General features: G+C 35.5%; 1 protein-coding gene across 4 annotated transcripts in view; it reads left to right on the forward strand.

Annotated features, from left to right (window-relative positions):
- Positions 1-15,154, forward strand: part of LOC127448257 (growth factor receptor-bound protein 14-like) — a 98,320-nt gene that overhangs the window by 65,857 nt on the left and 17,309 nt on the right. For 2 of the 4 annotated variants that reach the window (XM_051710659.1, XM_051710658.1), the window contains exons 3-6: positions 5,441-5,597; positions 8,913-9,040; positions 9,197-9,271; positions 9,392-9,529. In XM_051710659.1, coding sequence (XP_051566619.1) covers positions 5,441-5,597; positions 8,913-9,040; positions 9,197-9,271; positions 9,392-9,529 — 498 coding nt within the window. Of the gene's footprint in view, positions 1-3,159; positions 3,475-5,440; positions 5,598-8,912; positions 9,041-9,196; positions 9,272-9,391; positions 9,530-15,154 lie in introns of those variants that run through there. The other 2 variants (XM_051710657.1, XM_051710655.1) reach the window with 2 other exon arrangements.

Consider the following 15,154-nt stretch of genomic DNA (forward strand, 5'->3'; position numbering starts at 1 on the left):
TATATATTTTTTACTGCATATTTTACAGTTAATACTCATTAATCAATTAACGTTTTATTTCTGTAGCATTTTTACAGTCTTTTACTGTTAAAATTACAGACATTTTTTTACAGTGTACTGTGGGCAAAAATGTCACCAAAAGTGACAAAAAAGGCCCTGAAATTCAAAATGTAGGGGCCAAAAATATCCTGTGTTTTTTGGGAACATCTAATATTGTTCTTAATTTTCCATTGTAAGCCAACTTATACATTACCAAAGAAAAAAATTTGATTTAATTGTATGTAATTTTATATTGAATTAACTTTATATTATTCTTTGCATGTAACACATGTTGCCTCAAATTGCTAACCCTCATTGACAAACAACTGAAAAATATTGCAGACAAAACTTAACCTGTAAATGTATAGTTTTTCCATCAAAGGAATATTCTGAGTTCAATATAAGTTAAGCTCAATCAACAATATTTGTGGCATAATGTTAATTACCACAAAAAATTATTTTGACTTATTCCTCCATTTAAAAAAAAATAAATAAAAATAAAGCATAAATCTGGGTTACATGAGGCACTTACAATGGAAGTGAATGGGGCCAATCCGTAAACGTTAAGATACTCACTGTTTAGAAAGGACAGACACACCTCATTTTCTATTCTGCATATTCCAATTGTTGTGTCACGTCCAGTTACGCCACACAAAACAAATGCTACCTGATCAATGATGTCAGTTAAAGTTACTTTAATATTTCATCCAATATATTAAGATGTGATAATGAGAGGCAACCAAAATCCCAATGATATCCAGATAAAAATGAAGATTTGATGCATAACTTTAAACAAGCCAGAAACACACTGGGGACTTTGCAGTGACGGAGACTAGAATGCTCTATATTTAAGTATATACAAAATTAAACCTTTTATAGTCTGTATATTCACCAGATGAACGGTTTTGTATATATATTTTAGTTTTAATTGATACTCTTAAGAGATGGCTGGGAAAATTTCCTACTTGTTGAATGGAAAATTTGTAGTGTCGGTTTGAGATCAGATGTCCTCCTCTTCAGCAATAAATTGTGGTGTTCCGCAAGGATCCCTTTTGGGGCCAATTTTGTTTTCTTTATATTGTATATGTTACCGCTTGGTTCTGTGATTCAAAAATACAACATTTATTTTCATTGCTATGCCAATGATCTGACTAATTTAAATGTTCTTCCAGCATGTATATCTGATATGAAAACTTGGATGGCATATAATTTTTTTCTGTTAAATAATGATAAAACAGAGGTTCTTATAATCAGTCATGATTTCATAAAAGTCAGATTGAGTCAGCACTTAATCAAGGGTTCCCGCGGATCCTTAAAAAGTCTTAAAATGTTTTAAATTCAGTTTTCCAAAATTTAAGGTAATAAAAAGTCGTAAATATCTTAAATGATACAACAAAAGTCGTAATTTTTATTTAAAGAGGTCTTAAATTTGGGGACGGAAAGACAGGAATTGTGATATGACCTAATGTGATTATCAAACTTCAAAAGAATACTATTTAATTAAATAAATGCATGTGCTGCGTCCTACAAAGTGAAAACGCAGCACTGTATTTTCTCCAAGCACACGGGAGCTTGTGAGTGTTTTCAGCTGTTGCAGAGCAGTTCATAATCATTAAGCGATATTGGAAATTTATGACAAGCCATCACTAAAGGTCAGCTGTTGATGATGATGATATAGTGTTGATGAAATATGACAGTGTTTACTTTTAATTGTTTATATTGTAATACATTGTAGATTATTGTAGTAGTGCACATTTTATTTCCCTTATTTGTTTGAATGAGCAGCTGGAAGCAGTGAAGCGCTAACATTTCAAGTCAGTCCCCGGTGTATTTCAAAGTTAAAGTGCCTTTAAAGTTAAAAGTTATGCAAAGTTCCATGCATAAAGTGCACCTGGAATTTAATTGAATTTGGACTCTTGTAGCCTCTGTCTGGCCCTCCCCATCACAGGAAGGAAAGACTAAGAACATTTAAAATAGGTTACCAATTTTAAAAAACTATTGGTAGACTAACTGGCTTTCTTTCAACACTTTATTAAATCAGCACAATCCAATATCGGTCGACCTCTAATTTGTATCTATTTATATAATGGTACATAAACCAATTTTAATGTGATATATATGGGGAACATGTCTTGAGTAGGGCTGCAACTAACGATTATTTTGATAATCGACTAATCTAACGATTATTAGAACAATTATTCGTCTATTCGGGCAATTATTGCAACGATTAATCATTAGCTCTAAACCGACTATTCAGCTTGTGCCTCGATTTAAAAGGTTGTATTAAACGTGTATTAAGACCTAGCCTTGAGTATTTTAAACTTGCATATAGCCTACCCTGTTTTACTGATAAGCAATATTAAGGCCATGTTGAATGTGTGCCCCTGCCTGTTTAGGTAAGAGTCTGTGATACATGATTTATTTTCAGATTATGTTGGTTTGTTTTGGTATGGGGATACGGTATTTTATTTGTTCAGGTCTTGAAAAAGGTCTTAAAAAGTCTTAAATTAGATTTGAAAAACTCTGCAGCAACCCTGTTAATCAGGTTGTCCAAAATATTCAGCGGTTAGTGAAAAATGTGGCTGTCTATTTTGAAACAAAAACATTAGGAAGTTAGTTCAGTCTTGTTTTTATCAGTTAAGGAACATTTCCAAGATTGGACATGTCTTGAGTTTTAGGGACATAGAGAAGCTTACATGCTTTTATTTCGTCACACCTTGATTGCTGTAATTCCCTGTTTTCAGTTTTAAATCAATGCACTTTAGCACGGCTACAATCAGTGCAAACGACTTTTACAGCAGCTAGACTTTTGTCACGAGCAAGGTCTTTTAATCATATTACTCCAGTTTTAGCTTCTTTGCACTGGTTACCAATACATACTGTATGGAGTTTGATTTTAAGATTTTATTAACTACTTATGTGGCTGTACATGGTTTAGCACCAGAATATTTAGCAGATCTTTCAAACCCTAACGAAACAGTTACACCTCTTAGATCTTCTTGTCATGAACTGTTGGCTGATGATGAGGGTGACTGAACTGTGACAGAATTTTCATTTTTGGGTGAACAAACTCTTAAAAAGAGATTTCTTAATTGCATGCTAAGAATAGTAAAGAGGGGCTTGTCAAGACTGTGTGAATAGGTAGGTGGGGCAAATCTTGTGACTTTTCCTGCCTCCCTCCCCCTCCTTCGGTGTGTGTGTGTGTGTGTGTGTTTGCAAGCGGGATTGGCCAGAACCATGGTGACATACAGCAGTGGAAGCTGCAACTGAGCGTGCTCTCTCTAATTACCTCGGTTGCAGAGAGAGAGAGATGGGTGAAAGAGCTTGCGTTTATGTTTTATGTCAATTCAACTCTTCAAAATGCTGTGCGCTCAGCCCTACATAAGCTGCACAGCGAGTCCCAGATTACAGCCTTGCCTGCCGCCAAGCACAGTGGTAAGTTTTGCTGAAACACCAGTTTACTCATTTCTGCATGGTTTTGTGCATAAGAAATGAATGAATTCTGTTAAAAGGGGTATGAATGCTGCTCTATTTCTCTGTGGGATCATTTCAAAGCACTAAAAGCTGATGGCACAATACCAGATCCATTCTAAAACAGCCCCAAAAGGACTCTGGAATGAAGATTTGGAGGTAATATTAACACCTACAGCTGATCGGTAGGTTTGCTGGATTTGAGGTGTAGCAGTGAACTCCTGCATTCATAAAAGATTACATTCATGACTTTAGGTCAGCACGCTCCTAAAGCACTGGCTGTTTGGAGTTTGAATGAATGGGTTGTTGCATATATAGGGTATGAAGTGAAATTTAATTCAATATGTCCCCATGGGATGGTGGAGTTTCACTGTGTCCAATGATCAGCACTCAGAAGATAATATGGCTTGTTGCAGTGTGGCAAATGCACTTGTGTTTAAACTGCATGGCAGGGCTGTGTATTCATGGTAATGTTCGAGATAGCATTAACATACTACATAACACAAACAGGATGAACAGTCTGGTTCTGGAAGTAAAAATCCCATTCATTTGTCCATAGTTGTTAAAGGGATAGTTCACCCAAAAATGAAAATTATCCTAGGTGTGTATGACTTTCTTTCTTCACCTGAACACATTTTAAGTGAAATAGAAAAATATATTAGCTCAGTAGGTCCTTAAAATGCAAGTGAATGGCAATTTCTCTTTTGAAGCTCCAAAAATCACAGACAGTCAGCATAAAAGTTATCCATATGACACCAGCTGTTGAATTAATGTCTTCTAAAATGCCACGATCGCTTTTGCTGTGGAAAAAAGATCAGTATTTAAGTACTTTTAAACTCTAAATCATTGCTTCCGTAAGCTCCACGAGAGGGTGGAGATCACGCGGTCTCTCGCGTGACGTATTCGCATTGCCATGATACAGAGGTAATCTGATGTTCTCCACTCTGTTGAGACATCCAGGATAAGCACACAAACGCACCATTGTGAGTAAAGAATCAGATCAATACAGATCTAAACCAAAACCAAGCTACTGTACATAGTTCTGTACATACCTCCTCCTCACTTGTAAACAGCGCTGCTCTTCTGGCTGTGATGCACGCACCTCAGTTCTCGCGTGTTTCAAATGTCAATGCGATTACGTCACACGCGCATGCCACTGCAGAACGGAAGCGATGATTTAGAGATTAAAAAAAGTACTTAAATATTTATCTTTTTCACACCAAAAGCGATTGTGTCGCTTTAGAGGTCATTCGTTTAACAGCTGGTGTCGTATGGATGACGTTTATGCTGACTGTCTGTGATTTTTGGAACTTCAAAAGAGAAATCTCCATTCACTTGCATTTTAAGGACCTACTGAGCTGAGATATTTTAATATTTTTCTTCGAATGTGTTCTGGTGAAGAAAGAAAGTCATGCACACCTGGGATATCATGAGGCTGAGTAAATAATGAGAACATTTTCATTTTTGGGTGAACTATCCCTTAAATCAGTGGTATATGCTTCTGCTTAAACCATCAGTCCACGTTATTTCAACTTCGTCATGTTTAATAGCGGTATTTGTGCTGAAGAATTATGCAACCAAAACAGCAGAATTGCTATCAGAACCTCCCTTTTTTTTTACTCATTGTTTGCCATCTGACTGCCAAAAGACAAATTGGATCAAAATGGAAATAAACATCAGTTTCAAAGAACTGGATGCTGCCTCCTGAATTAAGCTCATGTGACAAATAAGTCGAAAACCGATGTTTCAATCGTTGATCGTGAAATAATGCGTACAGTTTCACTTGCTATTTTTTGAAATACAGTAGGCAGTACAGTGAATACTGTGCAGCATTCAGTAAATGGTAAGCGAGTATTCTATTTCAAACACAGCCCATTTTTAGTACTGGAAATATAAAGGCTGTTTTTATTTCTTCCCTGTTGTGTCACAGGTAATCAAAGTGTACAGTGAAGACAACACCAGTCGTACTGTGGAGGTGCCCACTGAAATCACTGCCCGGGATATCTGCCAGCAGTTTATACTGAAGAATCACTGTATTGATGACCACAGCTGGACTCTGTTTGAGCAGATCCCTCATCTGGGCATCGGTAAGCTCCTCTTTTCTGATTGAATTAGTATATGTATGAGTAGATAAAAATGCATTTTGCTGGTTTGATTAAGCATGGGGGGCAAATGAATGTTATGGATTGAAATGTTGTTGGCTGTAAACAAGGTACAGCTGAATTTGATGCAGTCAGGCACAAAGGGGCCATTGAAAAACTTGGCAGCAGGAATTTAAAACTGATCATCATTTGGACTGGTTTAAGAACTTAGAAGCTGGGCTTAAAGGAATAGGTCATCCAAAAAAATCTGTCATAATTTACTCACCCTCATGTCATTCCAAACCTTTATGACTTGCTTGCTTCTGTGAAACACAAAATGAGATGTTAGGCACAATGTTAAAGACTGACAGTCTCAGTCACCATTCACATTCATTGAAAAAAGATGCAATGAAAGTGAATGGTGACTGAGACTAACATTCTGCCTGAAAAGCATAGATTGTTTTCTGATTTTAACACTTATACATTTATTATCGAGTGGGGTTTAAAAATTCTTGGTAGGTGACACTCCAACAGTAAAGACATTTTGGCAAACTTAACATTTCGACACAAGTAATTCAAGAGACATGTTAAAGTTTGCTATTATAATCTACAGTTTAAAAGAAAATAGATATCAGTAAAAAAATGTATTTATTAATTAATTTTTACATGAATAAAATAATATCTTAATACTTTTAAATGGATGTAATATTTTAATTAATTGTAATAATTTTTAATTATTATTTTATTTTATTATAATTATTTGCATTTTTTTCTTTAAAATCATCCTAGTGGACAAAAACGTTACCTTGTGCAGCCATACAGGAGTGCATTTATCAGCATTGTACAATGGCTTATTCAGTCAGAATGTGCAGTAGAGTTTGAACTATCTGTTTAATAATTTGAGATTTTACTGGCCTCATTTGTTTCCATCTCTGAGCTTCACCGTGCCAGTTCACTGTGGGTTTGACAGATTAATTATTAACACATTTTTCAAAAATGATGCCTTGATAATGAGTGACCTTCAATAATAATGAGAGAGATGCGTGGGAAGCTCATTATTTCACTTTATCATTAAATATTATTGAGCTCCTGCAACCCTAAAAGCATGTTTAATGTCTGCATGGAATGCATCTGTGTAGAAGCAGCCAAGCAGAAGAGTTAGACTCCTGTTATCTTATACTAATTAATTCCCATAGCGTAACTGCAATGAATGGCCAAATATTTTCAGTTTGAAACTGTGTTAACATTGTTTGCTTTGGTTATGATCTGGTAAGCTAAGTGATCTTGTTCTGGATGTCCACATACCTTTGGCCACGTAGTGTATCGGAAGATAGATGTATTGAATATTATCTCTTGCCAGAGCAAAATAAGGCTGTACGGCTCATTTAATATATGAATGAAGACAGCGCACCTGTGTGAAACTCCTACAATGGTTACCTAGAAGATAAATAGGCTAATGAAAGTGATGTCTTTAACGTCAGGAGGACTAACACCCTGCTTGAATGCAGGCGGACAGATGCTTGTAAATGCTTAGGCATTATTGCGCTGCTGGTTAATGTGTTTAATCGCTGCTTCATAATCGGCATGTGGCTGCAACTCATGAAGAGAGAAGAAATGCTACAAAAATACCGTACTTTCTTTCTTTTACCTGTACTTAAATTCCAGGCAGAGGTTTTATAATGATTTAGTTTAGATTCCACTTTATTGTTATTGTACATAATAAAAGAAATACAGTTAGCATGCAATCAGAAGTGCAAATAGTAACATAGGATATAATGGGAAAGTGCATACTTGCAAATCAGTATAGTGCAGTATATAATTCTATTGAATGGACAGGATAAAATGTACAAAATGCAATATATGGGTGTTTCTTTAATTTTATTCTTGTTAAAAAAAAAAAATTACACTCTCACTTATTTATTTTTGTCTACTGACAATGTCTAACAGTATGTACAGTACATGCTTCACAGGAGATTTATTTTCAGTCATTTTCTTTCTGAAAATCATGACGATTTCCAGCACAGTGTTATTTCCAGCACATCTCCAATTCTGTATTGTGTTACATATAATTCTGTGGTGGAAATGACGCTAATGGAAATAAAGTTTTTATTGTTTCTCAAATAAATAGCCAACAGCATTTTCTTATAGCTAATATTTTATATATCCTAAAAACACACAATTATATAATATATTCTCACTTTTTGCATAATTTGGCAAAATTACATCTTGACTGGAAATGACGCATAGTAAAATATTCTGCTCACAAGTGATATTTACCTGGATTTTCTTTGTGTTCTTCAAGGATCATTTGTCTCAGATTTCATCTTAAGCATGCCTGTCCACTCGGTAAACAAGTACACTAACTTTTGAAATGACTTTCTTTCTTCAGCAGAACACATTTGAAGAAAAATAGAAAAATGTCTTAGCTCAGTAGGTCCTTAAAATGCAAGTGAATGGCGATTTCTCTTTTGAAGCTCCAAAAATCACAGACAGTCAGCATAAATGTCATCCATACCAAACCAGCTGTTAAATGAATGTCTTCTTAAGCGATACAATCATTTTGGTGTGAAAAAATATAAATATTTAAGTACTTTTTAATTATAATACAACATGAGGTTAAGCTGCACAAGAGGGTGGAGATCATGCGGTCTCTCATGTGATGTTTTCACATTGCCATGGAAACAGATGTAATCACATGTTCTCTTCTCATTTGAGACATCAAGGATAAGCACATAAACACACCATTGTGAGTAAAGAAACAGATTAAAACAGATCTAAACCAAAACCAACCAAGCTACTGTACAGCGTTCCTCCTTCTCACTTGTAAACAGCGCTGCTCTTCCGGCTGTGACGCATGTGTCAGTTCTCGCGTGTTTCACACGTGTGTACCGCTGCAGAACAGAAGCATGATTTAGAGTAAAAAAAAGTACTTAAATATTTATCTTTTTCACACCAAAAGTGATCGTGTTGCTTTAGAAGACATTAATTTAACAGCTGGTGCCGTATGGATGACATTTATGCTGACTATCTGTGATTGTTGGAGCTTCAAAAGAGAAATCGCCATTCACTTGCATTTTAAGAACCTACTGAGCTGAGATATTTTTCTATTTTTCTTCAAATGTGTTCTGCAGAAAAAAGAAAGTCATACACCTGGCATATCATGAGGGTGAGTAAATAATGAGATCATTTTCATTTTTGGGTGGACTATCCCTTTAAATGTTACATGTAGTCACAAATTGAATATGAGGTCATAGGATGCTCTTAAATATGGAAGATTATTCATGAGTGTCTAGTAATCTGACATTTCTATGTGATTTCCAGAGAGAACTATTGAAGACCATGAGTCAGTTATTGAGGTGCAGTCGAGCTGGGGCATGGACTCAAACGGCTGCCTGCACTTTAGGAAGAATCACGCCAAATACGAGTTCTTCAAAAATCCTCTTGTGAGTGTACGTTTGTGTGTGTGCTGTCCTGATAATGTACAATTAATTCACTTGGAAGCAGAGTTTTAGACAAAAAACTGCAATCGGATCAGTATTTATCTCGTCTGGTTGAGCTGAATTGTAATCTGGTTTTGTTTTGTCATGGTCTTTTGGTCATTGCAGGATTTTTTCCCAGAACACATGGTGTCTATATCGAGTGAAACCAATGGAATCATGAACCACTCACAACTCATTCAGGTGCCTTTTTCATTTGGTGCCGCTATTGCCACAGAAATTACACACTTCACCTGTCAATGGATAAATGACTTGTGCACCATGAATTAGTCAAACTTGAGTTGTCTGATATTTCTCCTGCAGACTTTTCTCAGCTCCAGCTCTTGTCCTGAGATTCACGGGTTCCTTCATGCCAAAGAGCATGGCAGAAAATCATGGAAGAAGTTCTACTTTGTGTTAAGAAGATCAGGATTGTACTTCTCCAACAAGGGCATGTCCAAGGTTGGTACAAATCTGTCAAATAGCATCGAGCGATTTGCAATGCAGGACCTGCTCTTTGGTGTCTCGTTACTTATTTTTCAGCCTGGTCTCATGAAAATAACGTTACCGTGGCAACACTTTTGCAAAACTAAATGACGTGCTTTATTACACGTTTGGCTGCAGTTTCCCATTGAAATGTCCTGCTGGGGGCACCAAAAGCGAGTGAAATGGTGTCATAATCAGACAAGGTTTTGATGGAGGTTTTAATGAGTAGAACATACTTCCCTTAGCTAAAACTGTAACCTAAACCTAACCAATAGTGAAATCAAATAAAATGAGAGTTTTTATTTGTTGTTTTTTGGGGATTTTTCCCCTTTTTCACCCAATTTGGAATGCCCAATTCCCAATGCGCTTTTAAGTCCTCGTGGTCACGCCTCAATCTGGGTGGCGGAGGACGAACCCCAGCTGCCTCTGCGTCTGAGATCGTCAACCCACGCATCTTATCATGTGGCTTGTTGAGCACCAACCACCGTGGTATCCACACTCAACTCACCACGTGCCCCACCGAGAACGAACCACATTATAGCGACCACAAGGAGGTTACCCCATGTGACTCTACCCTCCCTAGCAACCGGGCCAATTTGGTTGCTTAGGAGACCTGGTTGGACTCACTAGGCACACCCTAGGATTTGAACTAGCGAGCTAGTGAACTCCAGAGGTGGTAGCCAGCATCTTTACCACTGAGCTACCCAGGCCCCAAATCAAATGAAAGTTAAACAACACAGACATCCTTTCCCTAAACCAACACCTAAACCTAACCGATAGTGTCCAAAAAGCAAATGCGAGTTTGCAAAGCACATATTCTGAAGCAACCATGTCATTTCGTATAGTTTCTTTGACACTTTCGACTTACGTGTCAGCTTGTGTGCTTGGCTGGGCTCAAGCTTCCATCTTCCAAGTCCAAAGTCCAACACTCTATCATGTGATCTACAGCAGAAGTTAATAACATTGGAATACGTGTGTAAATGTAGGTGGGTCTGTAATGAAAGCGTTAAAATGTGTCATTTTTTTCAAATGATGCATTGGAGTAAAAGTGTTTTTGATATCAAAACATAACGAAAAATACGTGTACATAAAGTCATAATCAGTGGTTGTAGTCGTGATTTGTGAAAGTGAATAAAACACACAGTTGTTGTAGTGCCTCTAGTGTTCATTTCACCAGGAAACTGTGATGAAATGTAGAATTCAGCACATAAAAGCCAGTTTGCAAAAATGTAGTTATAGTAACGTTCATTCTATGACACTAGGTTGTTATTTTTAAAGCATCAGAGGCAAAATTCCCATGCTTTTGTTATGAGAACTATTAGATATGTCCGCTAAACTAACATAACATTAACAGCTATAAAAATAGCTAGTTTTAAACACATCAAATGAGTGTATCTCATTCCATTTTCTTAAGTTGTATACAAATTGTAGAGTTGACTACATTCATCAAGCTCAACCTTTCAACCCCATTACCAAAGTTATTATAATGAAAAAGATCACTATTTGTTTATTTAATTTATGGAGAATATAAGTGTCAGTATGGTCTAGGGGTATCAGTGTGAAAATAAAAATAAATACATTCAAATTGATATTAAAAAATATTTTTTGTGCTGGAACAAAACGACAACAAACATGGTAAAAATGTATGCAATAATCAAGTGGCTTATTATATACAAAGTGAAATGTACAAAGCGAAATGGTAAAAAGTGAATATATATATATATATATATATATATATATATATATATATATATATATATATATATATATATATATATACTGTTTTAAACTGTTATATACTGTTTAAATTCTAAACTGACTAAATAAAATATAAATAAATAAAAAATATTAAATGTATTTTAGAATCAACTACAAACCAACATTTGGTCCCAAATTTGCTTGTACCCATTTAATTATATCATAATTTAGGCTAAATATAAAATCCCATTAATTGCAACTCTGTTACCAATTCTGGCATACTGCATTATAATTTTTTTAAATACATTTTGTTCTTTTAATTTTGGTATTTAGTTACTGTTTATTGCTAGAAAAGAACTAAATCACACAAATCAGGGACTCAAATGTTAGTAACAGGGTTGCAAAAATTGCAAACTGCATATGAAAAGTAAAATCAAACAGCTAATATTTAATTAGTTATATTTAGTTAATTAATTGACTTGTTGAGGATTATAAACATTTTCTGAGGGTTATACACCTCCTTTCACTGTTCATTTGCTGAAGAAGAAAAAAAATACAAAACAAATAAAGTGTTTCAGACCTTATTTTGTAACTGATACAGAGAAAGTGCCAGTTAGTCAGTGAAAACTCTCCACCTTCTGATCTCAGTGCCACTAAGTCTACAGGGATTAGCTGTAATTATTCACAATACCACTTGCTCTTACTTATTAGAAAGTGAACTGCATGTCTAAAATGTGTCTTGAGTTGTGAGATTATGCAGAATTTCTGCAGGTTTATATAACAGGCCAGTAGAAGTTCATTCAACTTCTATCACTGTAACTATTATCAGATGCAGTCTTGTTACTCAATGTGATAGATAGATCTTATAGTGCAGCTTTATGGAGCTTAGCTCAGTCAAACTGGTAGAGCCGGATTTGTGTAACACTCATGCCAAGTGTCGAACCCCTCACAGTCACACAACAGGTGAGCTGTGTACCTGCACTATATTGTGCCATCCAGCTCAGTTCCGTTTCTTTTTTCCTTTTTTGTTGTGTATGAAACAACAGAGCTTTTGTTCAAGATATACTTTAAGAGCGCCTCGCAATCGATTCATGATATGAGGGAGTTTCTTCAACTATGGGCATTCTGGCCCAGATTTTTTAGAAAATAAACTTCCTTAAAACAGACCTTTCATGCACTCACAAGTTTTAAGTTGTCTACTTACCAGCAATGTCTAACAGAGGTCATATATATGCATCACAGAAGAATTCGGTTATTTTTTTCTGAACCAACAAATGTCATTTCCAGCCCATCTCAAATTATGAGTTTCCCTGCTAACATTCTGTGGTGGAAATTACATTGAAAAATATTTGGAATGAAACATCTCGCTAAAGAAAATTTTGTAATTTTTATTTTTCACTTTTTGCATAATTTTACAATTATAATTCAATTGTAAATGGAATGCTATAAAAATGTCTGCTCATAACTGATATTTATCTTTATTTTACTTAGTTTCCTTCTCATTTATCTTATTCCATATCATGCATGCTGGGGGCAGTGGTGGCTCAGCAGTTAAGGCTCTGGGTTACTGATCAGAAGGTCAGGGGTTCAAGATGCCACTGTTGGGCCCTTGAGCAAGGCCCTTGACCCTATCTGCTCCAGGGGCATCGTATCATGGCTAACCCTGCACTCTGACCCCAGCTTAGCTGGGATATGTGAAAAAAAAGAATTTCACTGTATATGTGCAAAAACATATAATGTGTGATAAATAAATATAATAATTATAAATTATTATTATTATGCTCTTCACTGACACTGCTGTCTTCTTGATAAACAAGTACACTAACTACAAATTTTTTTTTTAAATTTTGTAAAAATTTTAGTGGCAAATGTAGTAGTTAGCAGAAATACAGTTTAATTTCCATCACATCTATACAGGTACATTTAATTTAATTGGCATCTCTAATAATGTATTGTGTTTAATAGCATTCCGTGGCAGGAATTACTTGTAAAAATTGTGGAATTCAGTTTTGGAATTGCTATTTTGTCTTGCTAAGGCAAATTTCAAAGCATTCAATGCATCCTAAATACACACAATGAAATAATATATTCACACTTTTTGAATCATTTGACAAAATTACAACCTATTTGTAAACCCAGTAAAAACATTCTGCTCCCATGTGATCTTTAAACTTTATTAGTTTAACTTTGTTGGCAAATGTATTTGTTGTAGGCAAATGTAATGTGCCAGGTGTTTTATTAAAACAAAAAGAAGAAAACTTTTCAAATTCTTTTTATGTATAGATTTTACTGTTTTAGCCTTTCTATATTAAACTATGAAAATTATAAGGATTATAAATAAATAAATATTATACATATATTAAAGTATAAAAATACAAGTTATTACATGTTTAAATGTGCATATTATTAGCAAAACAAAGAGTGAAATAAACAAACCATTTAAATATTTATTGTGTGAAAATAAAAAATAAAAAGACATCAATCCCACAGTTGTGGGAAGTGTACTTAAACAAGTGGACAAGTGAGAGTGAAGAGCATGCTTTGAGATGAAATTTGAGAAAAGTGATGTTTGAAGAAAGTAAATAAAAATCAAGTATTATTTTACTTAATTTTTTATTGAGGGTCAAGTTTGCCAAATTATGCAAAAGTTTGAAAATACCTATTAAAACATAATATAATATATGTGTGTGTGTGTGTGTGTGTGTGTGTGTGTGTGTACACACACTGTTGTTGTACATTGTTAGTAGACAATAAACTAGTAAACAAAAACAAAAAACTTTTTTTTTTTTTTAAATGTCTGCAAAACCAAAAGTGCCCATAGTTGAAGAAACACTCGAGTGTTTTTGTGAGTGTGTGTGTGTGTAAAAGGGGAAAGAGTTCTGCCAGTTTGTGAGCACACACCATAATAGTCTAGCTTATTTGTCTGTTTCTCCGTCACTTTGAAATAAGAGAGGTGAGGCGTATAAAAGTGAGACAAAGCCTGGCTTTGTGTGGGGCTCTTACTTGTCTTTCATTCACTCTCTGTCTGTCTCTCTCTCTTTCTTTTGCCTCGCCTCACTATTGGTGTTCTTGAGATAAAGCTCCTGTCATTGCAACACGTTTTTGTGCAATATCTTGCCAAGGATATGCATATTACACCCTCCCTGTTACTGACCGGGCTGATCTGTTTGGAAGAGAATAGACCAGCACTAGTATCTGTGTGAGCAAGCAGCACTGATTTAAATCCTGGGCTAGAAAATTCTGGAAAAGATCTTAAAATGCATCATATAAGGTTTGAAGCTGAGATATGTTCTTAAGAAAATTCACTTTAAATGCTTTAGTAGCTTTGATAACTAATTAAAATATAGTGCTGAATTATGTGTAAATGAGCTGCACTAACACAGCCCAGAGACACTCTCTGTCTTTCATTGGTCAAACAACCACACAGTCTCGCCCCATAACACATTATATAATCGCCCCATAACACGGCATTAGTTGAGCCAGTATTGCTTTGTTGGGCTTGGGTGCGTTTCCTGTACAACGACGTAACTCACTGCTTAACCAACATAGTACGATGAACCGTTGGAGAAATCAACTAGCTAGTCACGACTGTTTCCCGCACATCTATTAACAATAGAGCTGTTGTTAATGATGTCACGCAGGGAGTGGAGTAATAACTTCTGCGGATATAAAAATATAAAAGCCATTTACACGTACACCAGAAAGCAGTTTAATGGGAGAAAGCTGCTGAAGACACGAAAGCGGCATGCACTGTGAAATGCGACCGATGCATTGCACTGCAATAGTGGGGTTTCCCTCTACATTAGACTTCAGTGTTCCCCTGACGCACTTGAGAACATGCGCACTCTTCAGAAACGTATAAATGCCATTTATGCGTTAACAGAAACACATAAATGCCACATT

This window comes from Myxocyprinus asiaticus, chromosome 11, assembly GCF_019703515.2.
Source record: "Myxocyprinus asiaticus isolate MX2 ecotype Aquarium Trade chromosome 11, UBuf_Myxa_2, whole genome shotgun sequence".
Classification (NCBI taxonomy): Eukaryota; Metazoa; Chordata; class Actinopteri; order Cypriniformes; family Catostomidae; genus Myxocyprinus; species Myxocyprinus asiaticus.